The sequence below is a fragment of the Lepidothrix coronata genome, unplaced genomic scaffold (assembly GCF_001604755.1).
Source record: "Lepidothrix coronata isolate B3197 unplaced genomic scaffold, Lepidothrix_coronata-1.0 Scaffold42, whole genome shotgun sequence".
NCBI lineage: Eukaryota > Metazoa > Chordata > Aves > Passeriformes > Pipridae > Lepidothrix > Lepidothrix coronata.
The window spans coordinates 4,751,404-4,774,896 of NW_016690222.1; the positions used below are offsets into that span (position 1 = coordinate 4,751,404).

Below are 23,493 nucleotides of genomic sequence, written 5' to 3' on the forward strand. Positions count from 1 at the left end.
GTAAATCATGACAGGAAAGCATCTGAGTGAGCAGAATAAAAAGGACTGTAAACAATTTATGAAATAGCTGGTATATATTTCAACCTAATTCAGACAGGAACATATGAGCTTTCCAGTTTTTTCCAAAGAAGAATAAAAGCATATAATTTTAGCAGCATTGATGCTTGCAGGATAGCTTTAAATCTGCCCAATAATTTAGCTGGAGAGTCTGCACAAGTTGACAGTCAAACTGACTTGTGTCTCTTGGTAGGAAGTAGAGAAGGGAGGAGCTGTATTTGGGAAACCAAAAATGAAGTTTCAACAGACCAGGTTTCCAAACTTCATCTATTGCTACTCCAAAACCCTCCCCTTTCAAACTGTTTTCTACAATACACTGACCTTTCTCTTTACAGCTGACCAGAACTTTTCAAGTAGAAAATTTTGTATTGAAAGAGGTAATTTTGATGAAACAGGAGCAGAAAAAAATTATTTAAGGAATACTGGAATAGAACTTCCATTTTAAGTCAATGATCATTTTATCTGAAGTAAAAACCGTTCTGCACTGTATAAAATGTTTAAAAAGAAAACAGAACAAACCACTTTGGTTCCCATCAAAACAGTATTTAAATCAACCTCCAAGTGATTTTTAAATTATGTTACATGGGAGTATGAAAATTGTTCACTTTTCCTCCATTTCGCAAAGGAAAAATATTCAAAATCAGGTAATTTCCCATGACAAGCAAACACTGCTTACAAGCCAGCTCCAGCCTTGCTCTGTTTTTGACCTGATTCCCTGCTTGTCTGATGGCAGCTCATATCTCTGAAAAAAATGCAGTCCCGTGTAGTGCCTTCAAGTTTGTTTACCATATGATAAAGGTACTGTATGTTAAGAAATTTGAGAAGGTGTTAAGATCGGGGACATGGGCTGTTTCTGAGGGGAGAAATGTTAGATCTGTGGGCCACAGCAGGATCAGAACATAGGGATCAGGGACAAAAGTCAGTGGGATGACTCTGGCCTCTCTGGGGGGACAAAGGCGGCAGGGCCACTTGGTGCTACTTCCTAATGGGGAAAGCCTTTGTTTCTCCCATAATGGTCGGGGAAGATCAAAGCCACTGAAATCCTAGTGCTCTTTCCCTAGCCTTTCCTAAAGCCTTTTGATATCCCCGGCGTCTTCTTACGAGCCCCAGATTTCTGCCAGTTCCCATCTACTCCCACCTGCTGTTGCTGGGGTTGGAGAGACAGCATTTGCAGCCACATGACAGGGTATCAGGACCTGGTGACCTACTCTCCAGTCTTAGCAAAACTCAGACCATTGCTGCTCTGTGCAGCAGCCATGCATGAGCCTCAGCAGGAAGACCTGTTGTCTTTGTGAATGCCAGGTTAGAGAGGAAGAAGACTACAGGGTGTTATATGTTGGGAAGAACCAACAGCAGCATTTGCAAATGCTTTCCCTGCCAAAGCCAGAGGAGCAAACCAAAGCTCAAACACTGTAATGATATGCTAGCATGCTGCAGGTTCATTGTGTCAAGGGCAGAGATTAATCATTAAAGCATGGATGAAGGGGAATTTTCTCCCCTTTTTGTTCATATCTGAATGTCCCTTTAGGCCTGGTTCTGGCAGAACTGTCCTAGGCTGGCCCTGGGGAAGCTTCATGCCCAGAGGCAGAGGACAGGCAACCCCTCTGGCCCTGGTTCTCTCCTTGAATGACCTGCAGGGAAAGGGGGCACCAGTAAACCCCTGGGCTGGATTCTCCATAATGAACATACCTCATGGATAAACACACAGGCAAATTACTAGCTGTGTGACAGTAAAAAAAGAGCAGATATTGACACAGGGAGAGGACACTCCTGAGGCAGCATTTACTGCAAACCCTTCTCTGAACGAGCAATAGTTAAATGTTTGTCCTTGCTTCTTTCTTTCAAAAGTAGGGCAAATATCTATAGAGTTCCCAGTGGGGAGGTAATCTAACTTTAACTTTCATACAGTCAAGTAAAACACCCGAGACCTGTGTTAGGGATGCAAGCAGGTCGTCTGAATTATGATTATTCAATCTGGTATTATTTTAATCTGGCATGCCTCTCATGTGCTTCATTTAGGTTCATCTTGACCTGAAAACTGCAATCTCAATGCCTTTATGCCTTTATCCTTACAGGTGATTTATCTTGTTGCGGTATCTTTTTCTTTTCCTTTTTTTTTTTCCCCCCCTCACTATAAATATTTATTTTAATAGCGAAACCCTGCCCTTGAGGCAGATCGGCACATTTCACTGTCTCGGGTCTCCCGAGCGTGATCTGGGTCCCCTTCGAGCAGGAGCCTCTTGGTTTAACTCTCGCTCTAGCTAATTGAGGCAAGAAGATAATGAATTAAGAGCCGCGGGAGGTGAGAGCCAATACCCCCTCAGCATCCGCAGCGTGCTCCAGGTGATGCTTCCTTACTCGTTTACAAGACAATAGCCGACGAAATTAAGGAGGGGGAGAAAATGACTGATCCTTCTGTATGAGATAATGGATGAGCCCGGGATGACCTGTTTTTTTCCTTGCGGTAGAGCGGTGCTGAAGACAGAGGGCACCCGCGCCCAGCCCACAGCCGTCGCCCCGCCGCCAGCGCGCCAGCTCGGGGCGGCCGGAGAGCCGCCAATGCCCGCTCCCAGCAGGCAGGGAGCCACTGCCTCACCCGGCCAGGTACGTCTCAGGGGTGACCCTCCAAACGGACCGGGGGCTCAGCCGAGGGGCTGCCTGTGCGGCAGGCGGGGCAGGCGAGATGCACCGGGGAGCCGGTGGAGCTGCCCGTGGAAGCCGGCTTCAGGCGGCTCTGCCTGTCTGCGGGTGCGGACACACAGCCAGGACGGCGGCTCCCCTCGGAGCATCGCCTTCCTCGGGACCATCTCCAACCTCCCGCGCCTGCCGCCGGCCTCGGCACTCCTGCCGTGCGCCGGGGAGGGACGGGGAGAGGCGGCCAGCCCGTGGCGGTGCGTGCCGCGGCGGGTCGCCGCGCCTCGGGGGGTGTGTGCGAGCCAGTGTGCGTGTGAGCGAGTGTGTGTGTGAGCGACGGTGTGTGCGGGTGGGCATGCGGGGACACCGCGGCGGCAGCGCAGGGCGGGGGGCAGAAGTTTTGGGGAACCGCCATGCGGTGCTGGCGGGCGGCCGAGCCAGCGGTGGCGGGACCGGGACAGCGGGACACTGGGACATCGGAGCACTGAGACAGCAGGGTGCCGGGTCTTCGGGACAGGGGGCCAGCGGGGCGGGAGACTCGGGACAGGAAGACAGCGGGACAGGGGCCCAGTGGGGCCGGAGCCCACGGTCCCGCAGCTGCCCCAGGTGCCGGGCTCTGTCCCGGGTGCTGACGGCTCGTCGTGCAACAGGGACATGGCCCGGCCGCGCTCCCTGCTCTCGGGCGGCGACGGTGGCATCCTCCCTCTCCGTCACGGCATTTCGAGCCACCAAGCCCTGCCGCCGGACTCGCCGCCGCTCCCTGCCCCAAGCCTGTCTGCACGGCAGGCGTGCCCGTAAGGCACATCAGGACTTTGCTCGCAGTTGCCTTAGTAACAAAAATGTATTTTCACCTGCTTTCATGTGTGTCCCTGGCTGAACTACAGTTTTGCCCCCTGCACATGGAAAAGTTAATCTAAACTGTAAAGTGGTTCCTTTCTTCCTCCCTTCGCTGACCTTTAAATGACATTTCCCGTGGCTGGCAGAGCAGTCTGTTCGCTTTCTCTTTTTACCCACATTATGTATTAAGAAAGGAAATTTCTAAATTGAGAAAGATGCCTTCAGGTAGTCAGAAAGAGAAGGGAGAAGAGCTTGTCACCCCGCTTTTAGGGGTAGGGCCGCTAGGGCTGGGCTGGGGCTCTTCCCCAAAGAACTGCCTGCCTCCTGAAACTTTCAAAACTTCCCGGGGGCGGAGGGTGGGGAGTGTGTGCTTTCTGGAGGTGCAGGAAGTAGCCTCCTTTTCTTGAAAAGCAGGTGCAAAAAGAATTGTAGAAATTCAACATATGCGAGTATGCATGATAATATATCAAGGCCAATAAATATATATTTTAATCCTTCTTGAAACTTCCTTTTCAGAGGCTTACCGAAGCAAATTGCCCTGGGTGTTTGTGAAAGTGGTCATCTCAAACTGTGAGGGGTTGCTTTGTCGAGCTCTGGTTTGACATCAATTTCCCAGTTAGCCCATTTTATCCCTTATTTCTATGCCACCAGGTTAAAAATCACTAGGACGACGGTTGTCTTGGCACCTTCGAGAGTGATACTGTGAGGCTTTGCTGTGATGGTATTTGGAGCAACTTGGGCGTCGTTGGGGAGAAGCAGATGCCATTTCCTACATGTCCTTAAAACATGTGCAGGCAAGAGGAGCCCATGAAATTCGTAACCTGGGTCTGGATGACATCGTGCAACAAAATGTTTGGCGTGCTGCTGGTCTTTTTCCCTGCTCTGCTCCTGGAGATGGACGTGCTGCCCAGGAGTGCCGGGAGGAAGGTGCTTCTCTCTGCAGCCTCCTCACAGAGGTCGGTGGCTCGGATGGACGGCGATGTCATCATCGGGGCCCTCTTCTCTGTCCATCATCAGCCGCCAGCTGAGAAAGTGCCCGAGAGGAAGTGCGGGGAAATCCGAGAGCAATACGGCATCCAGAGAGTCGAAGCCATGTTTCACACTTTGGATAAAATTAACGCCGACCCCGTCCTGCTACCTAACATCACCCTGGGCAGCGAGATCCGAGACTCCTGCTGGCACTCCTCCGTAGCCCTGGAGCAGAGCATTGAGTTCATACGAGACTCCCTCATCTCCATCAGAGACGACAAGGACGGAGGCACCCGCTGCATTTCCGAGTCGCAGCCCCAGCCTCAGACCAGAGTGAAAAAGCCCATCGCGGGGGTCATTGGCCCAGGCTCCAGCTCAGTTGCTATCCAGGTCCAAAATCTGCTCCAGCTCTTCGACATCCCCCAGATTGCTTACTCCGCCACCAGCATCGACCTGAGCGACAAAACGCTGTACAAGTACTTCCTCAGGGTGGTCCCCTCCGACACGCTGCAAGCCAGGGCCATGCTTGACATCGTCAAGCGTTACAACTGGACCTACGTCTCCGCCGTCCACACAGAAGGTGGGTATGGGGCAACCCCTCCCCGCCCCGGGCCGGCCCCAGGGCGCTGCGCCCTCCGCAGCGGCTCCGCAAGGACCCGCCGGGGATGGGTCACTCGCCGGGACCCCGCGAGGGGAGGCTCCTCCCCGACACTGCGCCGGGCGCTGCCACCCGCGGAGACCGTGAGGGGAACGGGGAGAAGTGTGTGGGTGCGGGGGTGCAGTCCGGCGACGCAGGAAAGCCCTCAAGAGATCGGGCATCTCCCCGGCGGTTCCGTCCCCGTCCCCTATCCGATTCACACAGAGTGGTTCGCGTGTTTCTAAATAAAAGTTAACAGACGTGAGCAGCCGGATCTGGGGCGGACAGCCGCGGCGGGACCGGGGGCTGTTCCTGGGGCTGGTGAGTCTGTGGGGCTGACACGTTCGGCCGCTACCATGGCGGGAATTTTGGCAAAACGGAGTCAGGGCTCAGCAGGGACTCCTGGACTAGGTGCTGGCTTTGCTGCGTGGAACTGATTTCCTGGGACTGCTAACACTGAGGGGAGAAACCTGAAATCCCTCCGCAGTCCAGGTAGCCCCTGCAAAATCAGGACCCGTGGGAAAAGGCGGGCAGCCTGTCAGGAAGTCCGGGCAAGAATGTTTACGTGCGGGCTGAGCAATAGTAAAAAATATTGCTCTGTACAATATATTCATAGTCAACAGGTTTTCTTAATTTTAAATATCAAAAGAAAAATATCAATAGTAAAGGTATTTTAAAAAGGAGCTGTTGGTGTATAGCCAGGCTAGGTGGGCCAGCATAAATTGCAGAAGAAATTGCATTTGATAGAAAAGGATCTCTTGTGATATATTATCATGATATTTTTGTGGTCCAGTTGTGGCCCTCAAAATGGGATTTTTAAGTATACAAAATTGCAAACTTGATCACATTATTGCTGTAGCTTTGCAACTATTCTGTTTAACTGAGTGTATCTCTTGTATGGATTTGATTTATGATTCCCTCTGGTTACTGAGCTGACTCCACACCTTTCATTCTCACAGAGATGACTAAGTGAAAAGAGATAGGAAAACATATAGTGATGAATAAATAAAAGAATCTCCAGGAAGAGTTGCATATTTACAACATTCAAAGGGAAATTGGATTGATCTGAAGACATAAACCAGAAAGTGCTGCAGTTTGAGGGGGGATGGGGGAGAAGAGCTGAAGCAATGACCTGACATTTGGAGTTCATTTATGCCCTGTTCAGAGGAGAAAACGAACCGTTAGCAAGTGTCGGAAATGAGCTATCAAGATCCTCTATTGTTGACAGATAGGATTAGTTCTTGTGGATGACAAATAAACATGAAACGGGTAAATTCTTGGTTGATGTAAATAGCCATTTCTCCCTTCAAGGCACTTCGGGAAGCTATGCTGTGCCTGAGGAGCTGCCTCAAGGGGCCGGCTCCCTCTCTCTCCTACTCTCCTTAAAATTTATGGGCCTTACCTCTTCTGGAAAAGACAACACCTTCTGAAGGTTCATTTTAAAAAAAGATTATTATAAGTAGCAATTTCAATCATTGCTTCTGAGAAATTTTAATGAGATCCCTATTTTTATGAATGTTACTGACTGATGAAAAATAGTTGTTGCAAGATATTTTTAGACTTTGAAGTGATACTTTCGAAAATAGGCATAGCCCACAAGCTAACACTCTCCTTTTAGGAAAGGTCACAAAGATTTTGCAGATAATGAAACTTAGATTAATATTTGCTATTATTATTATTAATCTGTATCTTCCATTCCTTTGTTGTTAGAGTCAAGCTACAACTTTCACTAGAAATATGTAGCAAACTTCAACTTCTGCTTTTCTTTCCAGACAGACAAGTTATTAAACCCCACCCAAATGCTGTTGGGTAGATTCCAAAGTCTTTTTTTTTTTTTTCTATTTAAAGTGAGATTAGTATTCATGAAAGTCAGTGTAAATTGTTACATTTCTGTTGTTTCAAATCCCATGCATTCACTGTGAGAGATCTGCTTGCTGGTTTGTTAAAGGTGAGATCATTCTTTGCAGACAACACAAAGCTACTTTGAATAATAGTCTCTGTGAAGAGGAATTGCTCCATCCATGCTATGTTTGGAAATACAGGGATAAAGTGTAGTCAGAAACATTCCTCCTCCACAATTACTCATAGGCCTCTACACTGTCTTTATAGTGGGCTGCAAAATGTGCTGGGAGGAATTCTAGGGTATCACAGGTTGGAGAAGCTGTTCAGTGGGGACTGTGAGAAAGGGGCATGTTTCTAGGAAATGCATAGGGTAACACTGTGGAGAAGTTAATTCTTTTGCCCTCTGGATACTCCAGATCCAATCTGGTCCCCTCTCCAGAGCAGCAAAGCTGCTTAGTTCCCACCCAACCTCTGGTTCTCATGGGGATGGACAGTGCTCGGTTCTTGTAAGGCCCAGCCACAAGGGGATGCAATGAGACCACTGAGCTGACTGATCGCCTCTGTCATCGAGCCATGGTCCTCAGTCCTCACTGACCCGGAGCAGGGTCAGGGAAACAGTCCAGAGAGATGAGCCCTTTCCCAGGCTGAACCATCCAACTCCTTGTTTACCCTTCCTCTACTCCTATAGTCTAGCTGAAGTTATTTGAATGCCCAGAACAATACCAGTGTACACAATTACAGCTTTAATTATAATCAGAAATAAATACCACAATTTTTGAGCCATGTTAACATGAAGCCTACACATGCCATGGTGATGGACATGAAGAATTCACCCATGTAGGATGATGTCTTTAAGTAGTTTGCATTTGACATGAAGATTTATTCTTCATGTGCTAATAATCATTAATAATTCATTAATTAGTAGTGGTGACTTTTAACTACATTCAGTCTTTATACTCTAGTACATGAAGTTGCATAAAGATGTGCCAGACCTGTTGGGGCTTTTTGCACAGTGGTTTCTTTATTAAGAAGTATAAACACTATACTTGGGTAAAAACTTCTGAGCTAGTGAATAAAATCTGAAAAAGGCCCACATTGCTCCTTTTAGATTAAAAGTGACACATACAACTCCACATTAAAGAACAAAGAAAGGGGGTTTACTAAGTTTGATTATTTTATTATGTATCTCAGTTGTGCACAGTTGCCCATCATGAGACTGAATTTTTTCCAGAGTGGGCAGCAGTCATTAAGTGATGTAAGAAATCTGTGCATCTGCTGGTGGAAGGCTGTTGACTGTATAGTAGCTGCAAGGCATTTTCGAGGCTATTATATTTTAAGTTTTCTTCAAAGTTAACTCAGTGTTGGAGTTCTTGGCGTGTCTACATCTCAGCTCTTAGGCTTGGGAGTCATTCTTATCTTGAAATACACTTAAATGGATACTTAACTCTGAGCCAAAGCTTCTTGTGGAAATCAAAGGCATCAAAAAGCGTGTGTGCTAAATTGGACACAATCCTGATCATGATAAGGGAAGAAGGAGCTACACTTGCTAAGGGTTACTTTTCAAGTGAGATATTCTGGTCTTCATCGAAATAACCTCAGAGTCAGGGATTATTCTCAACTTAATCAGGCAGCCATTGGTTATTTGGTAACTGAAGAATTACAGGGAACACTTTTTTCCTCGCCTGGAGAAGAGCCCTTGGGCTGCCTCAGGAACATGGCAAGAGATAGTGGGCACTACTGCTGTGCTGCTTTCATGCTGAAGGTGCAGAAGTTAATAGGGTTGCCACCAGAAAATGCAGAACGGTTGTGAGATTACTGTCGGTTACGCTGACTTTCAAAACCCAAAAGACACCTGCACCCTGGCTAGTGATCAACAAGAAGTCTGCACCAAATCCCTCATGTTTAAATGTTCCCCTTATGCATGGAGCCTGAGAGATAATGGTGTAAGAAGTCTTTTTGTCATCTTCTAAGTACATCTTCTGAGTGATGTACTTAGAAGTGCTGAATAAGCAAATAGAAGTACTTAGTGCCTGTGCCTGGCTTTTCATTTAAACCATTATATGTCAGTTAGCCTTATAAAATGTATGTGAGATTTTTGATTCTGTGAAAACAAAATCTAAACCTGCAGAATAGATGTTTGAGTGCTCTTTACAATTTATGGACCATGCTTACACTTCAGTGTAAAAATACTTCAATATAAATGGAATTTCCCTTCCAACAGATTATCATGCAGACTTTGCAGAAGCAACTATGGAAATTGAATAGTTAAGTTAATTGCACCAAATTTGGATTGTTTAGAAATTAATTAGAGAACAGTGAGATGTTTCTGGTCTTGATAAAATTTTCTCAGATTTGTATTGCCAGGCTGTTTCTTTTTCTTGAGTGTAAGGTTTAAAATGAACTATGATGAAGCAGATGGCACAACATTCAGATCAAAGTAGATGGTAAGTACATTATCTTCACAATGATTTTTGATAACCTGACTGCTGCACACTGCCTATTGTAGTAACGTACAGGAAACTCTTAAACATGGTTATATATGTTGGAAAGAGGATGGAAGGGAGCGAGTCCTGCACTTTACCAAAATTTCACTGGAAGTAAATTCATTCAGTAGAACCCACTGAAGCAGCTTTAGACATTCTAGAAGATAATACTTCTGTTTAGGGTATGTGGGGCTATATTCATCAAAGAGCTCAAAGTAATAATTTCCATACAATAGTGTTTAATTTCTCACAAGGTATTTCTAACTATGTTCTATTATTAATTCTAAGGTGTCACTCAATGATTAATACTTTTTGATAAAATTATTGTCAGACAACAAAGAACAGGAATTCCAGCTCAAATGTTTGAAATTTCAAAGTGTACAGTATTTCTATAGGTACCAACAATTACCAAAATGCTCTTAAAGGTTAACCTGATGAAGTGGTATGAATTGTGCTGAGATGTGTGTTCACAAGTGCATACTTCTGTCTGTTTTTTCTGCATTTAACTAGTTTCACTAACCATCTTTAGAGGCTTTGTGACATGAAAAAAAAAAAAAAGGAAAGGTATATGTCCCAAGGGGAACAGAAATTAGTTTCAAAACAAGTGAAAACTAGAATATTCCCTTCACTGGATGCATAAATTGTATTAATTAGAAGGTGCTGGAAGAATCATTTACATAGATTGACATTGACAAAATTATTTCTGGTGACAAACACTGTAGAGACCAAAAGAAATTCCTGCTTGAAAATACATTGTTTCTCAGTACCCCTAAATTCACAAAGACTGTAGTTTTTCAGCTACAGCTGTGTGAGTTAAACAATCTCAAAAGACTCATCGAACTCCTGTGCCTGCCTTCTCAGCAATACTGCTGGAGTTGATATTTATCAGTCAGCATCATGGGTTCATTTGTGCTTTACTTCTATTTTTTTCAGCATTATGCTCTTGCTCTCAGATTTTTACACCCCAAAATTCTACTTGAGTCCTGTAAGTTTCTTTTAAGAATATTAAACAAACCTGACTTTCTCAAAAAGCTATGTGAAAATGCCTCTAAAGTATTCCTTTGAACATATGGTTCATAACATGATGGTGCTTGTAGTGAGGTTTCTCAGATAGAAAACAAAGAGCTATATGGAGTAAAATCATGTAACTAGAAATAGTGTCACCCATTGAGAAAGATGTTTCAGGGGTCTGATGCATCAGTGAGCTGGTAACTGTAGAGGGAGACCAGAAGCATTGCACCTGCCACATGCAGCCCAGAAAAATACTGATCAAAGTCATTACTACTTTGCTGACCCATGCGAAATGAGGTGGGAATTTCAATGTGTCTTCATGTGTGTCTGCAGAATAAGCCGCTGTCACAGATGGCAGTAATTAGCAGCAATGCTGGCAGCCTGAACTGGAGGGTCAGGAACTGATTGGACATGAGCTACAATTGCATTGCATCTGAAGAAACTGTCCCTTCCCCTGTGGATAGCTAAGGAATGCTAAGGGATATCATCAGAGATGGTTGGAGCAAGGTGTGCAAGGGACAAATGCCACCCAGTGGGTAACCAGCTCAGGTTTGCTGGTGAATTTTTCAGACTATATCTTTTCTTAAACACTAATATTGCTATTATTACTATTAATGAGCATCTTAAAGAACAATTTCTAGGTCTGATTTTCCAGTGCAAAGTTGGTTGTTCAGAGGAGTGGCAGGAGTCTTGTGATCCTTGAAGCCATTGTAGCCATTACTGTCTGTTGGGCTGTGGTCCCAGTTCCTGTCCAGTCCAAAGGAGTGCCCACAAGCAGCTATTCGTGGGCCCTAGAGTACCATAAAGTCACTGAAGTCAACTGAGTTTATGTCAGTCTTAGTTCTTTGCCAGGGAAGAAACACTCAGAGGAAAAGGTCCATTTGTTAAAATCTTGTCCCAATTAGAATAGGTCACAGAGTAGATAAATGGCATGTAAGAAATACCTTGATCATTGTTTTGTACTTCTAATTCCAATATGAAATGTGGGCAAACAGAGCAATATTCAGTCTTCAGGATAGGGGTACACCATGGTTAAACTCACTTGTGAAATAACTATTTCAGTATTAGCCTCAGAGCTTTCCTGATAAACTTCCAGTAGTCCATTACCTTTTTAGTTACCACCATGCATTAAATGGCTGTCATCAGAAAATACATTAAAATTACCACAAAACTTCTCCTTAAATGGTAAGGCTTGTTTCTGAGGCCGTTACACACAGGGTTTTCCTCCTCTGTTATACTTTTAATTTATTGACACAAAATTTATTTTCTACACTTTGGCTTCTATCCATTAGCCAATTAGTAATCCAGGACCTTCTGTCATATCCCATATTACCTCTATTTCTATCAGAGCTTTTAACAAGGACCCTCATCAAAAGCTTTGTTAAATTCTAAGTACTCTATAGTGATTGTATCATTCATATAGTTACCTGTTCAAACAAAGAAGTCTAATTAGCTTCTGAGGTATGTATTTTCTCAGAAAAGATATTTTTGTTTTTCCTTGATATGGCATATTTATTTATTTGTGTCTTACTACTGTTTTGTTATTGTTTCTACCAGTTAGCTTTGTGCAGGAATATCCAAAGTCTGCAGAAGTATCATGTCTGTTCTTCACTGGATTACCCGCTATGCCTCTGTACTCTGCCTCTGTACTCTCTATAAATTCAGTTAAAAATGAAAACTGATATGTGAAAATATAAAATTACTTTTTTGCACTTTATGGCTTGTTTTAATGCAAAGGACATTTTACCTGGTGCATGCCACAACAGAAAATTAGCTGGTATTGCCAATTTGTTAAATTCCACCTTATGAATTTGTTTTAAAATGCATTGTACTGATACTCTGAGACAACGGTTCAGTTCTATCCAACATAAGGAATGACCTTTGTATGAGAACCTTCACAGGCTGTGCAGACTGAGAGAATTAATTTAACTTTTTTGTTGTGGTTTTATCTTCCCTGAGTGCTCTTTTTATATAATTGGTTATCACTGAATATCAGGCAAGTTTCCCATTTCTTGAATATTTGAAGAGTGGTGGGTTATTAGATTCTATGCCTTTATGTCTCAGAATTGTTTCATATTGTTTTATTGTGGTTTTATATTTCAATCTTCAAGGTATGCTCTGTTCTCTTTCCCTCATTAGAACACAACTTGTATTTTTTAAAGTATTCATTTTGTTTTTATTTATTTTACTTTTTAAAAAAATGTTAATAGCATTAGGAAATTTACATTTCTACTTTATCGTTCCAGCTTTTTTGATCCTTTTGGAACTTTGGCTCTTGGACTCTCATATATTTCTGCTTAGTCTCCATGTGATTTGTTAGTATTTCACTCTTTTGGCTGCACTTTTTAATGTCCTTGAAATGAACTTTCTCATTTTTATATAATTTATTTTACTTTAAATTAAATATTACTGTTAGTGTTTTTTTATTTCACATGCAACTTTTTTCCATCCAAGTATCACCAAAGTACAGTCACAATTAAAGACTACTTTTTGGATAGTTAGGTCTTAACACTGTATATGGCTCAAGACTAAATCAAGAGTTCCTTCTTTTGTAAGTTTAACAAGCAAATGAGTAACACATATGAAAAAGAAATCAATACACAATATTTAAGATTTCCCTTAATTTTCCATTATCTACCCTATAGTCTACTGTACAACATACAGAGCCAGGCTGTGTTAATAGCATTTTGTGACACATGGGGTGCCTTTTAATGAAAAGTACTGTGCATTGCAAGCTGTCCTTTCCTCTTGTGCTGAGCCATTGCCTAGGTGGCTTACGTCTGTCAAAAAACAGTGAGACAGATATTTCACTTTACTGAAAAGTCATATTGTTTGTTATAAAATGCCATGGTCCTTTGTTCGAATTTTCATTCATAATCTCTCTGGAATATTTTATAAAAAAAAAAAAAACTTCTTAAAGGATATTTGAATTATGCTAGCAGCCATCAATGATTTATAGGTCCCTTCAAAATTTGATAGTGATGTTGTAAGGGTAGGCGTTTGGTAGTTCTGGCAGACAAAACAGAGAAATTCATGTCCCATGCTGGTGCAGTGGGCAAGTATATCTGTAAGGTTCTTGATCCAATGCTCACTGAAGTTAGTTGGTGGTCCAGTGGATCCTGAATGGGGCTCAGCGTGGCTATCAGGTGTTGTCTTTTCAGGTTACGGAGCTGACATTCTTCGGTAAGCTGTAAAAGTCCACAGGAGTTGTGAATGCCACAGCTAGGTGTATCTCATAGTCGAAAGTAGTGTGAAAGTCTGTGAGAGCAAACTGTGTTTTCGTTGGATTTGCATAGATATTAGAGGATGTTCAGATACATAATTTTTTTTTCCAACTAGAAGAAGGCTGAATGTAGTTCTTCTCATACAAGTTTCCCACTGAATTTAACACTTGTTTCTCTTTGAGGACAGTTTGAGAAGCAAACCTTCATTTTCTAAAATTCAGTCAGTTTTTTGACCAGCAACTTTCATCCTTATTCATCTGTGGGTACAGATGGATTTGCTCAAGGTAGTAATTTCCCAAACATTTATTTAAACAAACTTCATCCTGGCAAACTGCAATAAGAACCAGGCATGTATATTGCTGAAGTGACAGCTATTTGAAATCTGAATAAGTGTTCATAAATACTTACCTAAAATGTCTGGCCAGGTTACATTGAACATTGGATGTCTTTTCCTATGTGGAATAGAATATAAAAGATAAATTTGTAATTAATTTTCAGGAAGTGAGAAAATCTTTCAAGCATATTTATATAAGCCTTTCTTACCCACCTGGTGTTGTGAAGAGGCTTTAGCAAATGGAAATCGGACACGTAGAAGTTCATGCTGGGTATTGGAAATTAGTGATACTCCTAATGAGAATGTATTTCTCTGACTGCAAGGTCCACAAGCGTAAATCTCAGTATCTCTTGCCAACCAGCAAATATGTGAAACTGAATATTGATAGTACTGTTAACAAATGCGGTATTATGAGCACTGGAAAACTGTGCAATGATTTGAGAGCCTGGAGAGTAAAAATACACTTCTGTTGAACTTTCAGAATGGGTTTTAGTAGTGGGTCAAAAACACTCCTTAGGAGGATGCCATTATTTGCCAGGCCATATTTCCCTGGAAGGATAATCTCATTCAGGATCAGATTACAAACTACAACTCTCAGCTATATGAAGCAAAGTGCTGAGCTATGGCAGTTACTCCACTGGAACAAAGATGTACAAGATTTTAAGAAGAGTGAATATTCCAGGCAACAGCCCTGGCAGCAGCCCTGGCAGCCTGGGTATCACTTTGTCCTTTTTGTTCCCTTCTACCCTCTAGGCACTACAATTATGGTCCTCAGGTGTCCCTGCATTCCCTTGTAAATAGGCTTAGCCTTCCTCTTTCGGGTGGAACATTCTTTGTTCCCTGTCGGGTTTGATCAGGACACCAATATCTGGCAGCTCAATCTGGACATACCAAGTGACACAGTGGCAGTGTCAGGCACTCAGAGCCAGAATTCCTTCTCCTTTCCACACAGTGCCAACCTGAAAGTGAATTTGCAACAATAACAGGAAGGTTTTCCAGAATTTCCTTATGGATTTGTCACTGACCTCAGAAAGAGATGAACAATACTCTACTAAACACGTGACCCTAACCATGCCTTGCTGTTGTTCTCCAATGTTGGCATCCTGCAAAGGGCAGGATAAGGGTATAGGAAAATGTGCAAAACTGATGTTGCGAAGTTGAATGAGGCAATATCAATTTATTATGAAACAGCCAAAAATGGAGAGTCCTGAGTTATGTAAAAGACAAATGAGCTATGCCAGACAGCTCTGACTACCAAGACAGCAATCCCCAGAAAAATAATAAGATGGTGATTCAGACTTCAGCTGACAAAAAATTGTAATTAAGTTAAAACCAATCAGTATGACTCTATGAAAAATAGGTCTTCTCAAACAAGCCTGATTTTATTCCTTGATGAAAATGCAAACTTGGTAGCTACAGATAACAGTTCAGATGAAATATCTTAGATTCCTCTTATGGCACTGAATTAATATCACAGAATATTTGTATTACAAATGGACTGTCCAATGTCAGAAAAACAGATGTCCCATAGATTTAAAATCAGTACACTGATCTCAGCAAGTAAAGTTTGACCATCAAATAAGATTATGCACAGAGCTTGACAAAGGGTCTAATGCGTCACTGTGTTTATCAATGACATAAAAGCATAATTGCTGACAAGAGAAGCAGATTTGTGAAATTGGGAGAAAAGGGGAGATTCAGATCTCCTGGTAAGCTAGGCACAGTCTAAGAAAATACATGCCAATACAGTCAAATATCAACCACAAATACAAGAATAAAGCACATGTGCAACTTACATATTGTGTGTGAAGATTGTGTTGTGAGAATTGTGTCCCTGAAAGAAGTCCTAAATATGCTGTATGGTTATAGATGAACTGCATCAAAAATCCCGACCCAAAATACAAAAAGCTAATGTCAGCCTTGAGAGACTGGAAACTTCACCTCAATCTAAGGATTATTAGTATTAAGTTTGCTGTTCTTTGTTCGATTCTGATTCAACATTTAAAAAATAATATTAAAATCTTGAACAGAGATAGGGATAAAACTCTAAATGATTTGAGGTCTGAAAAAGGTGCCCGTTAGCAGGAATCTAAACCTGCTTAATCTGTCTTTTTCAAAAAGAGATACAGCTTGATTTATCAAAAAATATCAAAAAAATCCATTTCCTTCAAGGACACAAAGACACTGGGAACTACAGGGCTATGTATCCTAATGGTTAAATGCACAACAAGCACTGATTGCTGGTAAACCAACAAATTCCAATTAGAAAAAAGACAAACATTTTTACTCGTGACAGTGATTAACCACTGGGACAAATGACTGAGGGAAGCGACATGTTTTCAGACTTTTGATGTTGTCTAATCAAAATCAGCTGCAGATGTTCCAGATAGTTTTATTTGAAGTGAATCTCACTGGACACAACACAGTGGAATCTGGAGTGGATGGAACTATACCAGTGTCAGATAGCAAGAGTTGTCATTAAATCTTGGTTTTTTTATGGATAGTTTTGATTATGTAAGGAGGCAAGAAAAATGTTTAATTGAAAGAGTAGCTTAATACTATTGTACTTGTTCAGCTGTCCAGGAACATCCAAAGTATCCTGTGGTGTGGATACTGATTGTACAGGAAGAGAAACTCAGGACAGAATAATCCCCTCAGTCAAATTCAGCCCCCTGTTGCAGTTTACATGCAGTATTTTAAGTCAGTATTTGTCCTCTCACCAGCAGATGATGCCTGTAATGCATTTTACCCTTAGATTGCAGAGCCCCTTATTTCCTACTGGTTTTGTTTGCTTTTCAGTTTCATGTGAATTTTATACTGCACTTATTCTCTTTCTTGTGACATAGATGTTGGCCCCTGTGACTGAAGAAAACAGCAAATTTTCTAAAAGGATGTTGTGACATTTTCCAGTTGTCTCCTTAATTAGAATACCACTTTGTACCTAAAATGATTTAATTCATGTGACAACCCATGCAAAATAAATAAATAAATAAACATTATGGAAGAAAAGAAGCTGATAGCTAGGTTAATTAACATTTTTTCCCAGAAATTTTTCTAGAAATTAATTCAGTGGTGAATTTTGGAGTATCTGTTTTAATTTTAACAGAGAAAATATGAACATCAGTATTTTCTGATTGTTTCAGAAACCAACCAGCATGTTATAATTGTATTCCTTCATGCAATGAATATCTTAATGTCCTTTTACAAGGCAATTTAGAGTATAGCCATGTTTGAAAACTCATTGTCCTTGTCACACTTGCTTGTGACTTTTCTACTGAGTCAAAATATATGTGAAATAATGCATTACACTTTTGTTATAGCTGTGTTGTTGTCTGTGAAGTGTGAAGCAGAAATGTGCTGGTACCACAAATACACAGTCAAATCACTGCTTTTTATAGTAAGTATCCTGAGAACATATGGATAATAAAATTCTCTTTGAAATTCAGTAATAGATCTCTATTAAGAACCATGATTTAGCTTTAATGAAGTCAATAGGAGCTATTGACTGAAATTTAGCCATATACCTGACTCTGTGGGATGATCTTGTAAGGTGCAGAATACTCTTGCTTGGTCCCAAAAAGCATGTGAACATTAACTTAACTTTAAGCACTTGAATTATGGAGGTCAAGAACTAGCCACACACTTAGACAGTACAGTTTCTGGAAATAGTTCGCATCACAGCAGTGCCCAGTGCCTTGCAAGATGAGGCATGATGTGCTTATCTCACAATAAAGACAGGCTTTCTACTGATAAGGCAGACATTTATGAACCTTGTAAAGGTCTGTGGAGTGGGTTAGGCTAGGGGGAAGCTAAAGAGCCTTAGAACTGTAGATATCAAGGGATTATGAAAACTGATGAGTGGGTTAAACAAAGACAGGCTGCAGCCCACTGGAAAAAAAGGGCAGAAGTTTGGATGTGGTACTTTAAAATGACGGGTAAAAGTCAGTTGTCAGTCTCTTTCTTAAATTAACTCGAGTGCTGAAATACCTGATTAGCTTGGCTTTCTAATTTGTAATTATTTTCTAATTTTATGAGTAGAAGGTAAAGGTAAGTTGACAGTTAACTGATTGTTGAAACTTCATTGTATTTCTCTGTGTAAGAATTAGGATTTATTTTAAAGTATTTTATTTGTTTTGCTTTAATTACTCATTTGCTCTACTGGATTACACTACGGTAAATGTCACCTGGATTTTTTTCCTCTCTCTTTTATAATGAATAATTTTAGAGTGCTGATTTTTATGTGCTTTGGTTTACAAGCTCAGACAGCTCTTTTATCATAATACATGCAGGAAAATAACAATCAATGCAGAAAAAGAAAGCAACTATTTCTGTGTCTCCATCACACAAAGACTTCTGATGTAAAGGGCTACTGGCTTTTTGGTGTTTTCAGCCTCCTTATGCTAGTACAAACTAATTCTGAAGGATGCTATCTTAAATTTCCTAGCCTATAACAAATGCTAACTTAAAATTCAGAATACACAATATTTTCTGAAACAAAAATTAAAAAAAAAGATTATAGATCATATTTAGAATAAACACTATGTGTGCTTCCCTTCTTGGTAGGCAGGTTTCGTTTTGTAGCCAGAGCATGCAGGTGGTTGGGAACTGTCATGAAACAGAATTGGGCTGCCTTGTTTTGGGGAGAAATTTGAATTTTCATTCATTGAAACAAAAAGATTTTTATAAAATCATTTGCTTTCACTGAATTAACACTTTCCAAAGAGAGAAATATCCTATAGGAATCTTCTAACTGGGTCTGTCTCTGATTCCAGATCTCATCATCCCATACCGTAACGATCACAGCCTGTACCTTTCTGTACATAGGCTTCGACTCTTTCCTACGATCCCCTCCCCCATGCCTATATCTCAGAATCTAGATTTATACTTGGAAGAGTTTCTGTTGGCTATTCATTATTTTCAGAAGGTAGTGCTTTCTGGAAAAGCACACATGTATTGCCAAATCACTTCAGTAGTGTTCTTTTCATGTATTTAACATAATCCACTGCATTTTGGTAATTTGAACAACTAAGTGTAAGCAACTCTGAACCATACAGAATTGGTGATCCTGCCCTCAGTCACTGAGAAGTGCATTTTCTTCAGATTAAAAAAAATTAAATGTCTGAGCTGACCAGGCAAAGAATTTGAAAAAGGCTTTGTAGTCATTGCAATTAGATCATAATTGGCCTTTTAGTATTCTAGGTTTTAAAGTACGAATAAAATTCACTTCCAACCTGATTCCACTGATGACAATTGAATATTTGCCACTGATTTCTCTAGGAAGAAGTTTTGGTTATAATTATTACACGATTGCAGTGCAAATGTACATGTATATGAGGAGCAAAATGTACATGTATATGAGGAAAGAGGCTTATAAAACTGGTAACCTGAGGAAAAGCCTGTACATCTTATTAATAGATTAATATTTCTTCAGTTTGCCTTATTTTTATGTAGAAGGATTTCAGGGATACATTCTAAAAATGTAAAAATTTTGTAGAGAATTACTTCATGGTAATGCATATTTGAATCTTAGTCTCAAGGAAACTTGGCTTTATGCTGTTAGTATCTTTGTCGTGACAAGGACCATTGTTACTTAGAATGGGAAAAGGATATTCTCCATACTGTAATCAGGAGCAGCAATAGGCAAAAGTACACATCTTAAAGAACAAGATGTGTACAAGAAGTACAGGTGTTTTCCCCTTGATTTCTGCAACTTTGATTTTTTTTCAGAGCATTTAAGTTCTGTATGTAGCAAGAAGTTCTGCTCCTCTGCTAATTAGGAGAAGAGGGATACAAATATGTGTCAGAGTTAAATGAAGGAAACAAAACAAAACATTTTAACTTAATCCTAACTCATTTTGAAATGGTGATTGACTGCACCTCAACTGTAGAGATAGGTGATTCATTCACGTATTTATTATGGAAAAGTGCTTTAGACAACTGAAAGGAAATTATTTCAACATTAAAAATGTTTTGTCTTGGGGCACTCTTACTATGAGCCAAGGAGGGAAACGTGGCAGTGGTTCTTATTTTACATGGTATCACCGATCACACTAACTGAAGAGATAGATTCTGGATCAACTTTTCCTCTGAGAAAATGAGAATACATTTTTTTAAAAAGAACTGTCAAATGCTGTATTTTGAAAGAACTTTTTATATGTTTGTTGTGGCCAACCACCCACACAGCTACTTGCTCACTCCTCCCCACTCTGCACCAATGGAACCAGGAGAGAAAAAAGAAAGAAAAGCAAATCCAAATTAGCTGCAAATCCAAGGCACAGCCCCATACAGGCTGCTATTAAAAAAGTTCACTCCAATGCAGCCAGATCCAGTAGAGTCCAGCTCAGGAAACACTGTATTCAGTGACTAAGTCACTCTCCTGTGTGTGTGTAAGATGTATTTTCTTACCCTCTCATGTTGAAATTGATGCTGTAATGCCCACTTCTCTGATAAGTGCTCCAAACGCTGATCTGCTTGATTTGAACTTTTATGTCTGCAGAGGCCTCATTGAGTTTGTAACATCATACTGAGGCTTTCACAACTAATACCTTAGAGATAGCACCATTAGCATTTCAAACTGCAGCCAGTCAAGGACTTGGAAGTGTAAAATTACTTAGTCTAGATTTATAGCCTAGAGCATTCTAATGGACAGATCCTAGGTGGCACGCTTTGTGCTTAAGTAGTATGAGTATCTATGTGACTGACTGTGCTGACAAGATATAAGAACTTGTTACAGATAAATGAAATTTCATACCATTTTGAAAGTTTATCCATTTTTTAAGATATTCCCAAGTGTTGTAGAAGCCGTGGTGTCATGAGAACTTCATTTGTTTTGAAATAGGAGATATATTTTAGGAATACAGAGTAGAGACAGAAGTCCAGTTTTAGTGCCACTTGAGCAGAAGTTTCTCAACACAGTCCAAGTCAAAATCACATGATTCTTCAAGCATCTCCACAGCATTACCTTCAGTGCTTATCCATTATAATTACCAAGTCAGTAATTGCAACCCATGATGGATTCCAAGATCCTATATATGCAGCATTTTTAGTTCCTGAGAGTTTAAATTCATGTGTGTGTTTAACTGCATTTTTTGTTGTCTGTGTCAAGTTTACTGATTTGCCTAGATCAGGATGCATTAGTAACTTGTCTCCCAAACTTTTGTTCATTTGCAAATGTTATTGGTAATGCTTTTGTATTTTTTTTTTTCAGGTCACTGATTAATGTTAACTAGTAAAATCTAAGAACAGATCCTTGTGGGAGACAATAAAGAGACACCCATTAAATTAGTGCTCCTTTACTACAAGTATATGTTGAAGCCTACCAACCAGACTTTAATCTATTTTATGTATGCAACACAGATTCTTATAATTCCAGGTTCATAGTCAAAATGTCATGTAAAATGAAGGTAGATGGCCTTTGGAAATCTAGCTGTACTGCATTGATATTATTACTTTTTATAACCAAGCTTGTAAATCCAATGATAAAAGATGTTCTGGATAATTGGAAAGTTCTAATTTCCACATACACATAATGATTGGCAACTCTTACATTGTCCCACTCTCTTAATTTTTTTCCTACACAAGTTCCATGTCAGCTTCTGAGTTGTTTTGTCCAAAATGGATGTCAGGCTGACAGACCTGCAATTACTCAGGTTAACTCACTTATCCTTTTCAAGTATTGCACAACTCTGCTTTTGTTGCAGTCCTCTGGCACTTTTCAACTTCTAACAGCTACTGGAAATAGTTTCTAGTAGTTCAGAGAGCTTGCTAGCAACTTCTGTCAGAAGTTATCTGAACATATCCATTTAAAAATGCCTGCCTTTTGGAGCTGCCACTTGATTTCCTTCTGAGTTGGGAAAGGAAATTACCATTCATCGTCACCACCACCACCACCACCGCCATCATCTTCTGGTATGTATACATTGTCTGTCTCTTTCCCCAAATACAGAAAATAAAAGGTTACTAAATGCCTCTTTCTATTCCGCAGAATACCTTCTAGCACTGACCCATCATCATTATCCTTTATCGTTGTCCTTTTCTTTCTCTCTTTCTTTCTTTCTTTACTTTTCTTAAGTTCTCAGCGTCTAAAGTTTCTCTGTTGAACCTTTCGGACTCCCATACCACTGACTGTAGCCAAATGACATAATTACATTTTTTTCTGTGAGAGGAAGGCCAGTTCAGATCCAAGCAAGGAAAGTGACTGGGATGTCTTACTGGGAGAGGCAGAGGAAGGCACAGCTCTGCTGCCCAGTTTGTCTGTGCTTACTCTGGAAGGCAGGGACAGTTTGTGTCATTAAGGGCAAGAGATGACACATGAGGTGCTGCTGTGGGAGTGACAGATCTCAAGAGCAGCAGTCAGGGCCACTTGACTCCACATCTCAAGATCTGCCAGGAGCGACCAACCTGCTGCTCCAGAGCTTTCACACAGCCCTGTATCCCAGGACCCCTCCTCCCATCTACTCATGCTTTTGGCAAACTTTGCATCAGCTCCAGCTACAGAGCTCCGCGTATAGCAGATGAATGGTGGTTCTGTGTGTGCAGAAGATGGCAAATCTCTGATGGTGTTGCTGAGAAAGGTTTCCCAGTCAACATTTGGGCCACTTGAGTCATTGTTGTTGCTTTTAGTGGTGCCTACAGTTGGGTTTTGCATTGAAGAAAGACATATTTTGTTTCTCAAGGATGGCAAACACAGCAGTTGTTTCAGGGGAACTGTCTATTCCCAGGGTAGAGTTAAGACATACCTCAACTCTATGAGAAATAGAGAAAACTGGTCATTTGTGATTAAAAAAGAAATCTCATAGCAACCCATTGGTAAGACACAAAAGGTTCATTCCTCTCTTGCTGTATATAAACACATGAACATACAGAAGTGCTTCAGATGTTTTTCACTGACATACTGTTTTGTGTTCATCAATCTCTTGTAATATAGATATCCACTCAAAATAAAATATTATTTAGGAGGGAAGAAAAAAACCCAACTAATCCACTCAAATTGAGTTGTCAAGACAAAAATAACTTGTGGAGATCTCAAGAAATGTTAAAAATCCAGAAAGATTTCTGCCTTTTCATTTCTTCAGATTTGTTAGATTACAGTGCAGGCAGCACGTCAGAAGAGCAGCAGTGCTTGAGAGAGAGTATTTATCAAGTGCTAACAAGAGGATGAAGGAAAATTGAAATGCCATTACAGCCTTATTCTTCGTTAAAAGTGAAGTACTATATTTTCCACTAATTCATTTCGACAGATGATATTTTGACAGAGCTGACATCTATAACAAAATGTGACTAAAGTGGATGCAATTCAGGAAGTGATGTTTCATTTTTTTTCCCCTAGCGTTATGATATCAGTGTAAAAGATAACTCAGATTTGGATTTCTTTTTTCTAGAATCCATTTATCTTTGATCATCAATACTTTTTGTTAGAGGCAGACATCTATTTAAAAAATAGCAAACCCATTCATTAGCTTCATA

General features: G+C 40.9%; 1 protein-coding gene across 5 annotated transcripts in view; it reads left to right on the forward strand.

Moving 5' to 3' along the window:
* The first annotated feature begins 2,569 nt into the window (after positions 1–2,569).
* Positions 2,570–23,493, forward strand: part of GRM1 (glutamate metabotropic receptor 1) — a 185,117-nt gene continuing 164,193 nt past the window's right edge. For all 5 annotated transcript variants that reach the window (XM_017813758.1, XM_017813759.1, XM_017813761.1 and 2 more), the window contains exons 1-2: positions 2,570–2,661; positions 4,180–5,077. In XM_017813758.1, the coding sequence (XP_017669247.1) occupies positions 4,315–5,077 (763 nt within the window). In that variant the 5' untranslated portion in view covers positions 2,570–2,661; positions 4,180–4,314. The remainder of the gene's footprint in view (positions 2,662–4,179; positions 5,078–23,493) is intronic.